Here is a 14,455-nt window from a genome sequence, read left to right as displayed (position 1 = left end):
TGCAAAAAAATATTTTTTGTTGTTATTTTCTCACTGTTATACTACAATTTCACTATTATGTTGCTACTATTTTATTGTTATTGCCTGAATATTATATAACTCTTATTTTGTTGTTAATTTTCCTACTACTATAGAGGTATCTGCTTGTTAAGTTGTATATATTTTAGTATTATTTAAGTATAAAGAGTATTTTAAAATTTTATTTTTAATTTGTTGGGATACATTTATTTTAATATTTTTTATATTTTTAATGCATTATATTTATTTTAAAAAATAATAATATGAAATTTTTATTACGGATTGGGCTCAGATTTTAGCATTTTTATTCAAGTTGAGCTTAAACAAATTTAGGTCTATTTTTCGGATCAAGTTAGGTTTGATCCTATCAAATGGGCCTAAAATTTTGTCAAGATTCGGCCGAAATTGCCTGGCACACGGATAAATCTAGCATAGCCTCAATAAAAAAAATAAAAAAAAATAAAAATAAAAATAAAAAAGCTTTTCAGATCAATTGCAGAGAAAACACAAAGCAACAAACTCGAGAACGTGAGCCTCTAGTGGTTGGAGAAAAAACGACCTTCCAAGCTCGAGTCATAAGAGGCTTAGCACAGGCCCCACAATGGAGAAGCCCACGAAAGATGTAAGTCGAAGCCATTATTTTGCTTAAAAATAGGAGATGAATGGGGCAGACGGTGAAGGAAATGCGAAGGTCAAAAGACAAAGGGAATGAAGTCATGCCGACAACGAAAGAAGGCAAGAAAGGTGGCAAAGGAGGGAAAAGGAATGAAAAGACGAGAGAGATGAGGTAAGGAGAGAAGGGAGGGGAAAAGGGTAGTAGCCAGCGATTGGCCATTAGCTTGAAACCTAATACCACTTCTGAAGGCTAAAAAAGGGAAGTACCATTCTCATTAAAGAAACCATGTATGAAATTGTCTTTGCACATGACATGATTAATGTAATTCATCAACCATTGAGTTCCATTATTTGCATTATCGCCTAAAAGAAATTTCATTTAACTTGATCAAACGTTGTATTCATACTAAATTTTAGGGTAAACTTTTCATTAGTATCATTCTCGCTTTCAACGTATAAATTAATTTATATATCACCATAATATTATTTGTATTTTGTCTCGGTATAAATGCACTTTGATTTTCGCTAGGGTAGTATAGGAGAATCAACTTCAATTTGTTTATAACGAAGTAAGAAACAAATTTATGTATATTACACAGGCTCATGGAGAGTCGAAAGTTTCCACATTTTGGCTTATATTCATGATTTTTGAATCGAGTTCAAGAGGTCGAGAGTTATAATACTAACAGTATGTGAAATATTCGAAGAAATGAAGGCTAGAATCGAGCTCAAGAGGTCGAGAGCTACGATTTAAAGCCAAACAGAGGCCGAGCAATTTGTTATTAGGTGGTCATTTAAAGTAAATTATGTAGAGAATAGATGGCAATTAGGCGCTAGCCCATATTATATATTTGTTAAAAGAAGTAACAATAATTAACGGGTGGGTGATCAAAATGTTAGAACTTGATACTATGGGTGACTAATAGTAACTTTTAATCGTTTGATGGAAAAATAATTAATTACATTAGACATCTCTAAACTATGATCCTCATTCTAAGTGGTTTCTAAACTTCAATATATTCTAATTATATCCCTAAACAATCATTATTTTGTCAATTAAATCCTTTCATTACTAAAATTGTTAATTTAACTATTAAATGAGATGCCAAATAAGATTTGGCATGATTTAGAATGAAAATTTTAAATGTTATGTGACAACATTTACTTTTCTTTTTTCGGTTTTACCTTATTTTTAGTTTTTACTTTTAAAAGTTATCTAACAACATTTCATTTTAATGAAGCCGCATAAGATATTATGGCTAATTTAATGGTTAAATTAATGATTTTAACAAAAAAACCTTATTGATATAACCTCGATAGTTTTAGAATGTAATTAGAATGTTTTTAAGTTTAGGGACTAATTTAGAATGATATAATAATTTGGGGATGCATGGGTAATTAAACAAAAACATAGTTTATTCACCGCATGTGGAATTTGTTATTAGTTTAGGGTAAACTCCTAGTTGGTCACCCAACTTTTAGGGCGCTTTCATTTTGGTCACCTAAAATGAAATCCTTGCAAATTGATCACTCAACTTTTAGGGCGATATGCCAGTTAACTGTATACGCTACATCATGTTTACACTTTCATTTTAGTTACCCAACTTTTAGGTTACTTTCATTTTAGTCACTTAATTTTTTTTAACCATGATTGGGGTAAAAAAATCAAGGATTAAAGTGAAAAAACGATAAAAACTAAAACAATAAACAAAATTGTCAAATTGTACTTGTTTATCCCATTTTCGAAATCTTAATTTTTTTAACATTAAAATTTTAAATTTCAAAACATCAAAATAAATAGAATAAATTGTTGAAGATTTTTTATTCTTTGATAATTTCAACTAATTTCTTACTATGACATTAAAATTAATTAATTGTTTGTTATTTGTTTGGGGTAAAAAAGTGATGAAAAATTATGAGTTTTTGTTGGGAATGGAAGATAAAATTAATTAATTGTAAGGATTTTTCATTGCTTTTAGTTTAACACGAAAAATTCAAGATCATATAATCAAAAAAAATTTGGGTTTCATAGGTGAACTATTAAAGACAATTGTTTTCATTGATAAATTTTTAAAATAATTTCAAAACATTAAATTAAATTAAATAAATTGTTGAAAAATTTGTATGGAGTGATAATGTCAATCGATTTGCTACTATAATTTAGAATCTTAATATTTAAAGTTTTATATTTCAAAACTCAAATTTAGAATTTTCAACGGTAGGATAAACAAGTATAATTTAAAATTTTTTGTGTATTATTTTAATTTCGACCTCTTTTTCACTTTAATCTTTGATTTTTTAAAAGATATTTTTTTGAGTGACTAAAATGTAAGCCGCCTAAAAATTGAGTAACCAACATAAAAGCGAAAACGTAACGAGGCGCGTACAATTAACCGGAGATTTAACACTCCAAAATGAAAGTCTTCTAAACATTACGTGAACAACTAGGTAGTTTACCTTAATATCTTTACAGCTTAAAAACACATTGAAAATATTTAAACAATGGGGTCAATTTATTAGTACATAAGAAGGGGGGTTAAAAAAAACCCCAAATTAGTGAGGAGAAAATCATGTGAATCAGACATTTCCATTGTCGCATTGATCACTAAAATCCAATCCACGGAGCCCATCGAATTTCCCTATCAATTATCAAGCCACCCTTTTTGGAGATAGAAAATAATACTAATTATCTGTTTTTAGCGTTTCATAGAAACAGAATTATGATATCTTAGCTACTCTTCTTTTTCTTTTTTTCCCCTTACGATTAAGCTAGCTTAACCCTAGCTTTTCTGTTAATTTTAATTTTTTTTTGGCCTAAAACCAAGATGGGATTCTAGATCTTTTTCTTTTTATTTCCTTTTGATTTGTTTTAATTCTATTACGTGATCGAAAATTATGATGTATATGAATTGTTGGAGCGGTTGATTTGGTGTTCAGTGTCTCAAAATGATTTCCTCGTTTTTTTATTTGTTTTAAATTTGTGGGAGTTTTCTGAATTAGGGTTTCAGGTTATAGTTAGGGCTTCAATTATTTTTCTTCCTTTTTTTACTTCTTTTAAGTTGAATTGATGGAGCCTCGTGTCGGTAATAAGTTTCGACTTGGTCGTAAGATCGGTAGCGGCTCTTTTGGAGAGATCTATTTGGGTTTGTTGCATATTTTTATTTTTTTCCTTTTTTTTTTGGGTATGATTTTGAATATAGGTTGGTAATTTCTTTTCCTTTTGCAGGAACGAACATTCAGACAAACGAAGAGGTTGCCATTAAGCTTGTAAGTAGCCTTGCAAATAAGCTTGCCATTAAACGAAGAGGTTTAATTTTGTATGATTTTCTTGTTTGTAACTTTAGTTTATTGCGTACTGATCTATAAAATGGCAATGTTGTTGATATTCTGGTTAGGTTTTTAATTAGAGCTAATGTTCATTTGATTTCTTGCTTTAACAAGATCGTTTATAACTTAGTGCTGTGCTTTAGTCGTAGGATATGCAGAAGCAATTAACTGTAGAAATATATAATTCTTTAGGTAATCAGATTCTAGCAAACGGGCATGGGAAGGAAAAGAATTTGATTCTAATTTTTCAAGGTGGTTAAGATGCACCTTGCCTGATAGAATTGTAATGTTCTGGGAAAGCTTGACAACGATGCAGATGTTTGGAGCCCTTGACACATTGGTTTATGTTTATGATACGGTTGGAATTTGAAGAAAGAAAGTAACAAGAAAGGAGAAGGAAGAAGAGAGAAGAGAGCACGAGAGAAATGAGGAAGAGAGAGTGAGAAAACTGATTTCCAATTACATAACTGCCTCCCTTGCCTGATTGGTGGCTAAATAGAGAAATAACGGCTCGAATAGAGCTGTTAACTAAACAGCTTAATACGCACTGTTTCATTAAACGGTTCCTTAGTCCAAAACGCCCTGTTTTGGACAATACTCATTCCCCCCCTCCTCCCACCAAAACGCACCAGATCATTAAAATTAACCAATACACAACGTTTACAATTAAACAAAAGATTAATTGAAATAAACAGAAATTCAAATGAAGTGACCGTTGTTTGACTTTCCCGTTTGTTCCATAGCAGTTACAATTTTTACTTGGTGTTGTTTTTGTTATAGTTTTAGGGTTGCATTAAATTAATGATAATCATAGTTCGTGGACTCCCTTGGCGATAAAGAGAGAGAAACAGAGAAGAAAACTATTAATCATGATTTAACTTGGTAGGAACATCACAATTATCAAAAGGAGGATTGAATTTGTTCATAAGTAAAAAATTCTTATTTTCTGATTGCTGGCTGGCATAGTAGACAAGAAGAATATACTTTGGGTGGTTATCACCTGAAATAAATAAGGTTAAATGGGATGACTTACTTTGTATGTTGATTACCAATTTACTGTTGTATATGCATTATTCTCATTATATTCTTGAGATTTGATTTGAAGTCTTTTAATTAATCAATGATACTTGATAAGCTTTTTAAGGGCGCACTTTCAATTTGACTGACATTATTATTAAACTAATTTTCTGCTTGAATTATTAATTTGATTTGATCAGTTAAAGTTTTGACATTCTGTAAAACAATAGCTTGCTTATGTTAAATTTGATAATAATTTTCTCTTTTGTTGTTGTTGTTTTAACCATATTTAATTCTTTATGGTACATAAGGGAATTAATGACCTTTTCTTTAATGAACAGGAAAATGTGAAGACAAAGCATCCTCAGTTGTTATATGAATCAAAGTTATACAGGATCCTGCAGGGAGGAAGTAATGATACTTCTAGTTTCATTTTTTTTAAGAACATAAAGCTCTTGTTTCAACCTTTGGTTGTTTTTTCAAATTTCATATTTACTTATCCTTTTGTTTCTTATGCCTGCAAATATTGACTTTCCCTATCTTATCTTTTTCTTGTCAGCTGGGATTCCAAATGTTAGATGGTTTGGAGTTGAGGGAGACTATAATGTTATGGTTATGGATTTACTTGGACCTAGTCTTGAAGATCTATTTAATTTCTGCAGTAGGAAACTCTCATTGAAGTCAGTTCTCATGCTTGCTGATCAAATGGTAGCTTTTTAGAATTCCATAGATTGGTTACTTCAGTTCCTCTTCCTTTACTTTCTTTTCACTTAATTTTATTTTTTTTTCTCAGATCAATCGTGTCGAATTTGTTCATTCAAAATCATTTCTACATCGGGATATCAAGCCAGACAATTTTATTATGGGCTTGGGAAGGCGTGCAAATCAGGTTTCTGCTTTCTGCTCAAAATATTATTATGTTATATGTGTTCTTTTTCTTCCTTCTTTTATATGTTGCAGGAAAATCTAACGTGCCATTGCTTTTCATTTTCACATAGGTCTATATGATCGACTTTGGTCTTGCTAAGAAATATAGAGACAGTTCACATCAACACATTCCTTACAGGTGAGAGAGCTTCGCATAATGTGATGTATTGTATTATACGTGCAGGTTAAAAATCCTGGTTTGTTCCCAATCCCCCCCCCCCTTTTTAAAAATGAAAAGAAAAAACTAATACTGTTAGTGTAATCTGAGCTGAATCTACTTTGAGATTCCCATGATTTTTCATCATTGACTGGTTATTATAGTGAAGGTGCATCCTCATTTAGAAGATGTGATTTTGATGGATTCCATATTTCTTTTGTGATTTTGATAAATGGCATGTGCAACTTACTATAATGTTTTGACATGAAAATATTGATAGAGAAATGATATTAAACTCAATTAAGGGGGAGTTTTTGCTGATAAATTTAAATTTATCAAGCTTTTATCTGAGGCATTTACCTGATTTACTTTTCAATTTTGGTCCATAGTCTGTCTCAAAATTAGTTGATACATGTCCGGTTCTCTGGTCTGTTTTGTCTTCTGAGTTATGAAATTTCCCCGGCTTGGTTAAAACATTTTAACTTATGGCTATAATCTTTTAGTATGGCTTGTATTGGAGTTTCCAAAATAAAGAATTTTGATGAATTGTCATGAGGGTAATTGTTATCACCTGTGGTGGCAATGTTGATGCATCATACATACATATATATATTTTACTTGGTCACGTCTATTTCAGGGAGAATAAGTGTCTATCTTTCAATTTTCATTTTACTGATTTATTTCTTCATAGTTTGTGGTGCACGTGTGAAACCATATATATATTACTTGGTCATGTCCATTTCAGGGAGAATAAGAATCTGACTGGAACTGCAAGATATGCAAGCATGAACACACACTTGGGCATTGGTATGTGTGGTCAAATTTTATTGTGATGTATTTTCTTTAATGTCTGGATCTTTCAAGCCTTCTCAGTTTTGATTATCTGTCCTATTCCATATAGAGCAAAGCCGTAGGGATGATTTGGAGTCTCTTGGATACGTGCTTATGTACTTCCTAAGAGGAAGGTGAATTCTTGTTACCTATATTACTTTCCTTTTTGTCTTGTGTGTATTTCATAATAGTTATCATTTTTGGTGTCTCCTCTTTTAACAGTCTTCCTTGGCAAGGTCTGAAAGCTGGAACAAAGAAACAGAAGTATGAGAAAATTAGTGAGAAGAAGGTTTCTACTTCAATTGAGGTAAGGATGTCTGTAAATCTTGCAGTTGCCTTAGGTTTCTGTACAGGGAATGAGATATTCGAAAGATGTTCATGTGTCTTGGAGCTTCTGATTTTGTGTTAAAAAAAATTACGACTAAAGATAGATGCGCTTTTCAGGCCTTATGTCGAGGTTATCCAACAGAATTTGCATCATACTTCCATTATTGCCGTTCACTAAGATTTGATGATAAGCCAGACTATTCTTATCTCAAAAGAATCTTTCGTGATCTCTTTATTCGTGAAGGTTTGAATTTGTGTTTTTAACAATCCATACTGTCAACTTGTATTATTTCCATAGATCACAGTAGTGTCACATCTCTTCTTTGTTCTTCATGATCCTTACTAAACAGGCTTCCAGTTCGATTATGTCTTTGATTGGACCATTTTGAAGTATCAGCAATCACAGCTGACCACTCCGCCAGCTCGAGCCCTTGTGAGTACTTAGTAGGATGTTTTGCTCCTGTTATTAAACTGTATGGAATGTATCTTTTCTAATGCTTGTCTCTGGTAGGGCCCCGGTGCCGGAACAAGTGCTGCCATGCCCCCTGCTTTTGCCAATGCTGACCGACAAGCAGGTAACTGTTGTTCCTTTCATACAATTGAGTATTTTAAATAGCAGTGCTTACGATGTTTTGAATTTTATAACCTTAGTGTTTGTTTCTGACACCCTTCCGTATTCCAATTTTTAAAAACTTTATTTGATATTTAATACAAAAATGCATTTAGTGTGTAAGTATAAGACTTGTCTTGAACCATTTCTTTTAAGTTGAAATGTCAAGTTATGTTTTTAGTTATATCATTTGTATCTCTTGGCTGCAGCCGGTGATAACCTGCGAGCAGCTGGTTTGTCATCTATGAATTCATCTCGGCGGAAAACATCAGGACCCTTGAATTCCGGAAGTCACGCAAAGCAGAAAGGTCCAGTTGCAAATGATCCTGCAATTACTAAAGACACTATGGTATTTTTATTTTATGATTATATGCACTTGTATTAGTAGTGTAGATTCTAGTTACCGTCTGTCTTGCTTTTCATTTAGGATGTATCTGCAGATACATGGGATGATCAAATATTAATCTAAAAGCTTATATATATGTAGGCATTTATATATGTATATTATATTTCATTCTTATCTTTTGCTGCTAATTTGAATTTTACTGGCAACAAGTATATGGGGCAATCCGGTGGATCCTCTTCAAGGCACATTGCTGGTAGCCGTGAAGCTTTTGCTGGTAGCGAGGCCGACCCCCAACGTTCTCGTACAACCGATGCTAGCCATGGAGGTTTGCACAGAAACTCAAGCCGACAAAGCCCTGTTGAATCTTCTGAACCTAAGCGGGCCTCGTCCATGAGAAACACCTCTCATGCCAAGAACTACGAAGCTGCCCTCAAAGGTATGGAGGGCCTGCAGTTCGAAAGCGACGAGAGAATCCATTATTAAACTGTTTTTGAACCTGGAAACGGAGTAGGTATCCTTGGGGGAGTTGAGTTTTCAAGAAACTTGTGACTTGGATCTCCTGATTTGGTTGGACATGGTGGCACCCAAAGCATTAAAATTTCTCCATTGATGAAAAAAAAGGGCCTGTGAAGAAGGGTAGAAGAGTGGTATGGCTTATTTTCCAAACTCGCTGTTTTCTTTTTCATCTTTTATAAGATTATGGTTTTCCCGGTCATCTGGTACACTTTTCTTGACGTTTTGAAACTTTTTATGGCATTGTAAATTGCTTTACTTACTGTATTCGTGTCACTTTGTTCATACTTTCCTTTTTTCTTTTTCATTTTTAGGAAATTTATATTCTTTTGTTTCACTTTCCCTTAAACAGTGTGAGCTATTTTATAGTATCTATTTTTAACTAATAAATTGTTGAGCTTAAGCTCCAACTTCTAGGATTCTAGCCCTTTTTGTTTTTGAATTTTATATTATTTTATGTGAATTAAATATCTTAGTGCGTGTCAATTTTTAAATGTTTAAAATTTAATTAAAAATATAAAATTACTAAATATTAAAAAGCATTTTTAAGAAAATTTAAAAATTCTAGATGAATTTAAATATATTTGGGTTAATTATTTATAAATAAGAGTGAATTTAAGAAAAAAATTGAGATTTATTTTTAGATGAACTTTTTGTTACTTTGCCGTTAAGATTTGTCATCTTCTAAATAACAGTTCAACGTGATAGTTAAAATAGATTTTAAATATTAATGTGGATGTCCAATCAAGGTGAGAAAAATTACTTTTTTTTTATGAAAATAAAATACAAAATCTTGTCAAGTTGAGTTTTTCTTTTTGTTAAGAAGAGAAGAAAAGAATAAAACGATAAAGAAAATAAAAAAGATCCAAATCATTCTCATTTTCTTGTACTCTCACAACAATTGAAAATAAATACACCCATAATCCCTAAAGCAACAAATTATCCCTAAACGTAACCTTAATTCAACCTCTAAACTCTACATATTCAATGCAATACAAGAAACACAACTATTACAACAATCTAAATCATTCTCTCCTTCCTTTTCGCCCTCTCCAAGTTTCTCACTTTCCTTCCTTAACAGTCCAACAAGCGCCACCTTTGCATGAGGTCATATAGGTGGATCAAATCAGTAGAAAAACGGCAACAATGCCTTCTTCCATTCCTAGAAAAATTTCCTACCTGGATTTTCATTCGATCATGAAATTCTCAATATAGCTGGACAACCACAATAGCAAGCAGTTATAGAGGTTGGTGCGTCCATTTTTTCTTCTTTTTCATTTTACTCTTCTCTTATCCGATAGTAAAAAAAGAAAACTCAATTGGGCAAAATTTTGTATTCTATTTTAATAAAAAAAATTAACTTTTCTCATCACAACTGGACATCCACGTTGGCATTTAAAACTCATTTTAACTGCCACGTCGGACTGCCGTTTGTGAGGTAACAGATCTTAACGGCAGAGTAATCATTTCGTAACAAAACGATAACGTAAGTAACTAAAATGTAACATTTCAAACATAAGTGAATAAAATGTAACATGAGGCAAATAAGAGTGACTATTTTAGTAGTTTATCTAAATCTTATTTCAACGAGAACTTATATTTCACCAAGACATGATGAGGCAAAATAATGATTACTGTATCTATTATATTATATTTTTTTTCTCGTATTTATATCGTTTTAATTTACTTAACCACACCTGGAGGCCGATTTGGGCTCACACCGGAGCTTTAAAAGAGAAAAGAGAAAGCCGTCATTTTGTTTGGGTAACAAGAAAACAAATATACTGTTTTATTCACTGTCACCATTTCACTAAAGACCAAAGTGAGTTTCGCTGTATCGGATACGAAATGCTTTGAGACCATCGGAGCTCGGTCTTGTACTCCTATAGGTACGAATGTTTCAGCTTTTGATGCTGAGATTTTAATTGCTTAGTCAAAATACAATGTTACTGTTGACAATGCATATTGTTCTATGGACTCCATTAATGTTTAAGATTTTTCTTGTGGTTTACTTCGGTATGGATGTAGCTCTCTCGGTTTTTCATTGTTTAGAACACGACACATGATAATAACACAAACATGATACGGTTACATGAGCATATCAAAAGTTGTATGAATTTCTCTGGAAATCTAGGCTTTGATTGCTAGAGAATCTTAGGCCTTGTGTGAAATTCTAGTGCATTTGCATCGGGCTCTCGTGTAAAGATCGCTGGTCTCCCCGATTGACTGTGTAGGGAACACCTGCAATATGGAACACTGTTGCAATAAGATAACATGCAAATAAACATACATTGAGATATTGCTTGGCAAAGATGCCCATGGAAATAGGGAGAAAAATAAGGAATTTACCAGCTCTTTCAAGGATTGCTTGCTGCTCAGATAGTTCCGGATTGCGATATGAGCATGATGGTCTCGGTCTCCTTGTTGTGGCCTTGGCCTCAGCCTCCATTGATTTGGAAGTTCTATCAAATGAATGGTCTCGGAACCCACACACAACCAAACATGAGTGGCTTTTGAACCGATTAGATGCGGAATTGGTATGGAGGGGTTAAATTTAATTTTTAAATTAAAAAAAAAACTTTTTAACTGGACCAACGATGAATCGATGACTTAATTGATTCAATTTAAAAAACATTAAACCTTATTTCATTTATTTCAAGTGAATGAATTATAATAGTTTTAAAATATTTTTAATTATTTCGTTTAATTTTAATTATAGAAGTATAAAAAGATTTTAAACGTTAAAATAAGTTGTTGACTCACTTGATATAAACTAGACTTAGGACTTGTTGTAATTAGTGTAGAAATAGCGGTAGCGATGAAATTAGATACAGTAGCAAGAGTCACAACATGATGTTATAAGCTAAAAGTATAATGGAAGTTTGCATTTTGTCTATTCTATTAAAAAATAATAAATTAATATCTATACATTAGATTAAAGAGTAAATTTGTATTTTTTATTAAAAATTTCATCCGTTTGTAAAGTTAAAAATTGTCATAGTTGATGGAATAACTAAATAGTGACATGTGACGTGCAACATGTACCTTTTACTGACATATAGCTATAGGGATCAATTTTTAACAATAGAAATAAATTAAAACTTTCAACAGAAAGGCCAATTTGTCATTTTTGTAATGTAAAAGATAAAATGTGATTGGACTTTAAACATGCTTTCATAACATTTTTAATCATGTTATGAAAATGTCATGTGCCGAAATTTTAATTCTATTATACATAACTTTAAGCTTCCACGTAGAGCTTGATTTAAGGATGGTAACTGATAGATCAATTTCGGATATTTATTGATATTTAATTTTATTTTCTTAAATTTGGGTACGAGAGATTCAAATAATATTAGAACTATTATGTGCAACATATTTGGAAAGAATGCAAATATAAACTCTCATATAATTACTATTTGAATTTGCTTTCTATTTTATATGTCTACTATTTAAATTTGTTTTACTTTTTATTAATAATGGATAATGAATTATATCTGAATTTATTATCCATTTTATTTTAATATTTTTTAGAATTTACGAATTTGAATGTTGGATGAATATATTTATCAATTGTAATTTTGACATATAAGGAGAATAATATCTATAAAACTCGAGTTTAAACTCAAATAACTGTAGCTGAAAACCGTTAACAAAAAAGGCAATCCACGTAAAGAAGAAAAGTCAAAGTCACAATCAATGTGACACTCTCCCGCGTTTCACACCATTGTTCCCCACGCGCTTCCTTAGCGCCACCCTTATCCCTAACCGCGTAAAGCCATCGATACGTATATAAACAAAAACGAAACCTCCCACCGTTCCCACCTTCATATTTATATATATTTTCAACTCATCTTTGCTTTCACATTTCGTCAATCAAGCCATTTATTATAATATTTTTGTTTGAATGGAAATGGGTTCTTTCACATTCCTTTCTCAACAAGAATTTTCTTATAATAATAGCAGCTTCGATTTCTCTGAGGAAATGGAAAATGGGTTCAATGGGAACAACAAAAAAATGAGTAGAAAAGTTAGTGATGACTCTTTGGTCAATGAAGAAAACAATGGGTTTAAAGACTTATTGAGTTTGCTATTAGACGAGGGAGCGAAGGAAGAGCAAGAACAGCATCAATGGCTGACTGGATTTGAAACTTTCTTTGAAGCTGAAGCAAAGATTGAAGAAATTACTGGTTTTGAAATGGAAGAAGAGTTGGGTAATTCCAGAAAGAAGCGAGCTCGTAAATCTGGTTCGATCGCCGGTACTTCTTCGACGGTTTCAGCTACTTCCGATAACGCCGGCGGTGGTTCGGGACATCAACGGAGGTTATGGGTGAAATCACGATCTAAAGATTGGTGGGAGAAGTGTAATCATCCGGATTTTCCCGATGAGAAATTCAAACGTGCGTTCCGAATGAGTAAACACACGTTCGATATGGTTTGCGAGGAGCTTGAACCGGCGGTGATGAAAAAAAACACCATGCTCCGTGACGCTATCCCGGTTCGTCAACGCGTTGCGGTTTGTATTTGGCGGTTGGCCACAGGTGAACCGCTTCGAATGGTGTCGAAACAGTTCGGGTTAGGGATCTCAACCTGCCATAAGCTTGTTCTGGAGGTTTGTACCGCCATTAAAACGGTTCTAATGCCGAAATACATTCAATGGCCCGATGAAAACAAAATAAAACAACTCAAACACGAATTCGAGTCCATCGCCGGAATCCCAAACGTATGCGGTTCAATGTACACAACCCATATTCCGATCATTTCTCCGAAGACCAACGTCGCCGCCTATTTCAACAAGAAACACACCGAAAGATCCCAAAAAACATCGTATTCAATCACTCTCCAAGGCATCATCGATTCAACCGGCGTTTTCACCGACGTTTGCATCGGTTGGCCAGGTTCAATGTCCGATGAACAAGTCCTTTCCAATTCAGCGTTTCATCAAAGAGCCACGATGGGACAATTGAAAGATCTTTGGGTAGTAGGTGGCAAAATGTATCCATTAATGGATTGGGTTTTAGTTCCTTACACACATCAAAATCTAACTTGGGCTCAACACGCTTTCAATGAAAAGATTTATGAGATTGAAAAACTGGGAAAAGAAGCGTTTGGAAGATTGAAAGGGAGATGGGCGATTTTGCAGAAGAGAATGGATATTAAACTTCAAGAATTACCGGCGGTGCTCGGAGCTTGTTGCGTTTTGCATAATATTTGTGAGATGAGGCAGGAAGAAATGGAGGGGGAGTTGAAATTTGAGGTATTTGATGATGAAGTAATAGCTGAGAATAATTTGAGATCCATGGCTACTGCACAAGCTAGGGATAGTATTGCTCATAATTTGTTGCACCATGGTGTTGGTGGTGCTCCTGGTTTTTTATTATAGTATTATTACTGATTTTTTTTGGGTAAGAAAATAGTGTATTATTCATTTAGATATTTTGTTGATCAATTCTTTTTTGCTATTGCAATAAAAGATCATTTTTAGATTTATTTATTTATTTATTATAACTAGTTTCACATCAGTTCATTAATATTTAAATAAAAAATATATTATTAAAAATTTATAAACATATTCAAATTGTTTAATCATTTTTTTTATCTCCGCTATTCCGAATGATTTAATAAAAAAATTGATTCAATCTTAAAAAGATATATCGATCAATTTTTAGTTAAATCGATTTAATTGATTAATCCAATTTGAACCCAATAATACATGTGGTATCTAAGTGAGAGGGACTGGTAGAACAAATGGGCTTCGAGTGCATTA

At 32.7% G+C, this 14,455-nt stretch overlaps 2 protein-coding genes across 2 annotated transcripts; both read left to right on the top strand.

The window, feature by feature from the left end:
• The first annotated feature begins 3,083 nt into the window (after positions 1-3,083).
• Positions 3,084-8,795, top strand: LOC107932064 (casein kinase 1-like protein 1). The gene is made up of 14 exons (XM_016864004.2): positions 3,084-3,776; positions 3,860-3,900; positions 5,319-5,388; positions 5,537-5,685; positions 5,771-5,866; positions 5,976-6,043; positions 6,807-6,868; positions 6,963-7,026; positions 7,115-7,199; positions 7,337-7,463; positions 7,570-7,652; positions 7,731-7,794; positions 8,039-8,178; positions 8,386-8,795. Exons 1-14 carry the CDS (start codon positions 3,701-3,703, stop codon positions 8,656-8,658), a joined length of 1,398 nt encoding a protein of 465 aa, XP_016719493.2. The 5' UTR covers positions 3,084-3,700; the 3' UTR covers positions 8,659-8,795.
• A 3,720-nt stretch (positions 8,796-12,515) lies between these two features.
• On the top strand, positions 12,516-14,178 carry LOC107931997 (protein ALP1-like). Its single transcript, XM_016863938.2, has one exon. The coding sequence runs from the start codon at positions 12,596-12,598 to the stop codon at positions 14,069-14,071; it is 1,476 nt and encodes a 491-aa protein (XP_016719427.2). The 5' UTR covers positions 12,516-12,595; the 3' UTR covers positions 14,072-14,178.
• Positions 14,179-14,455: the final 277 nt, after the last annotated feature.

Source organism: Gossypium hirsutum, chromosome D13, assembly GCF_007990345.1.
Source record: "Gossypium hirsutum isolate 1008001.06 chromosome D13, Gossypium_hirsutum_v2.1, whole genome shotgun sequence".
Classification (NCBI taxonomy): Eukaryota; Viridiplantae; Streptophyta; class Magnoliopsida; order Malvales; family Malvaceae; genus Gossypium; species Gossypium hirsutum.
This window is presented reverse-complemented; position numbering and strand designations above follow the sequence as displayed.

Coding starts and splice junctions, on each gene's coding strand:
- LOC107932064 (XM_016864004.2), top strand. CDS start 3,701: ATGGAGCCTCGTGTCGGTAATAAGTTTCGACTTGGTCGTAAGATCGGT. Junction 5,867..5,975: donor TGGGAAGGCGTGCAAATCAG/GTTTCTGCTTTC, acceptor ATTTTCACATAG/GTCTATATGATCGACTTTGG. Junction 6,869..6,962: donor GAACACACACTTGGGCATTG/GTATGTGTGGTC, acceptor TATTCCATATAG/AGCAAAGCCGTAGGGATGAT.
- LOC107931997 (XM_016863938.2), top strand. CDS start 12,596: ATGGAAATGGGTTCTTTCACATTCCTTTCTCAACAAGAATTTTCTTAT.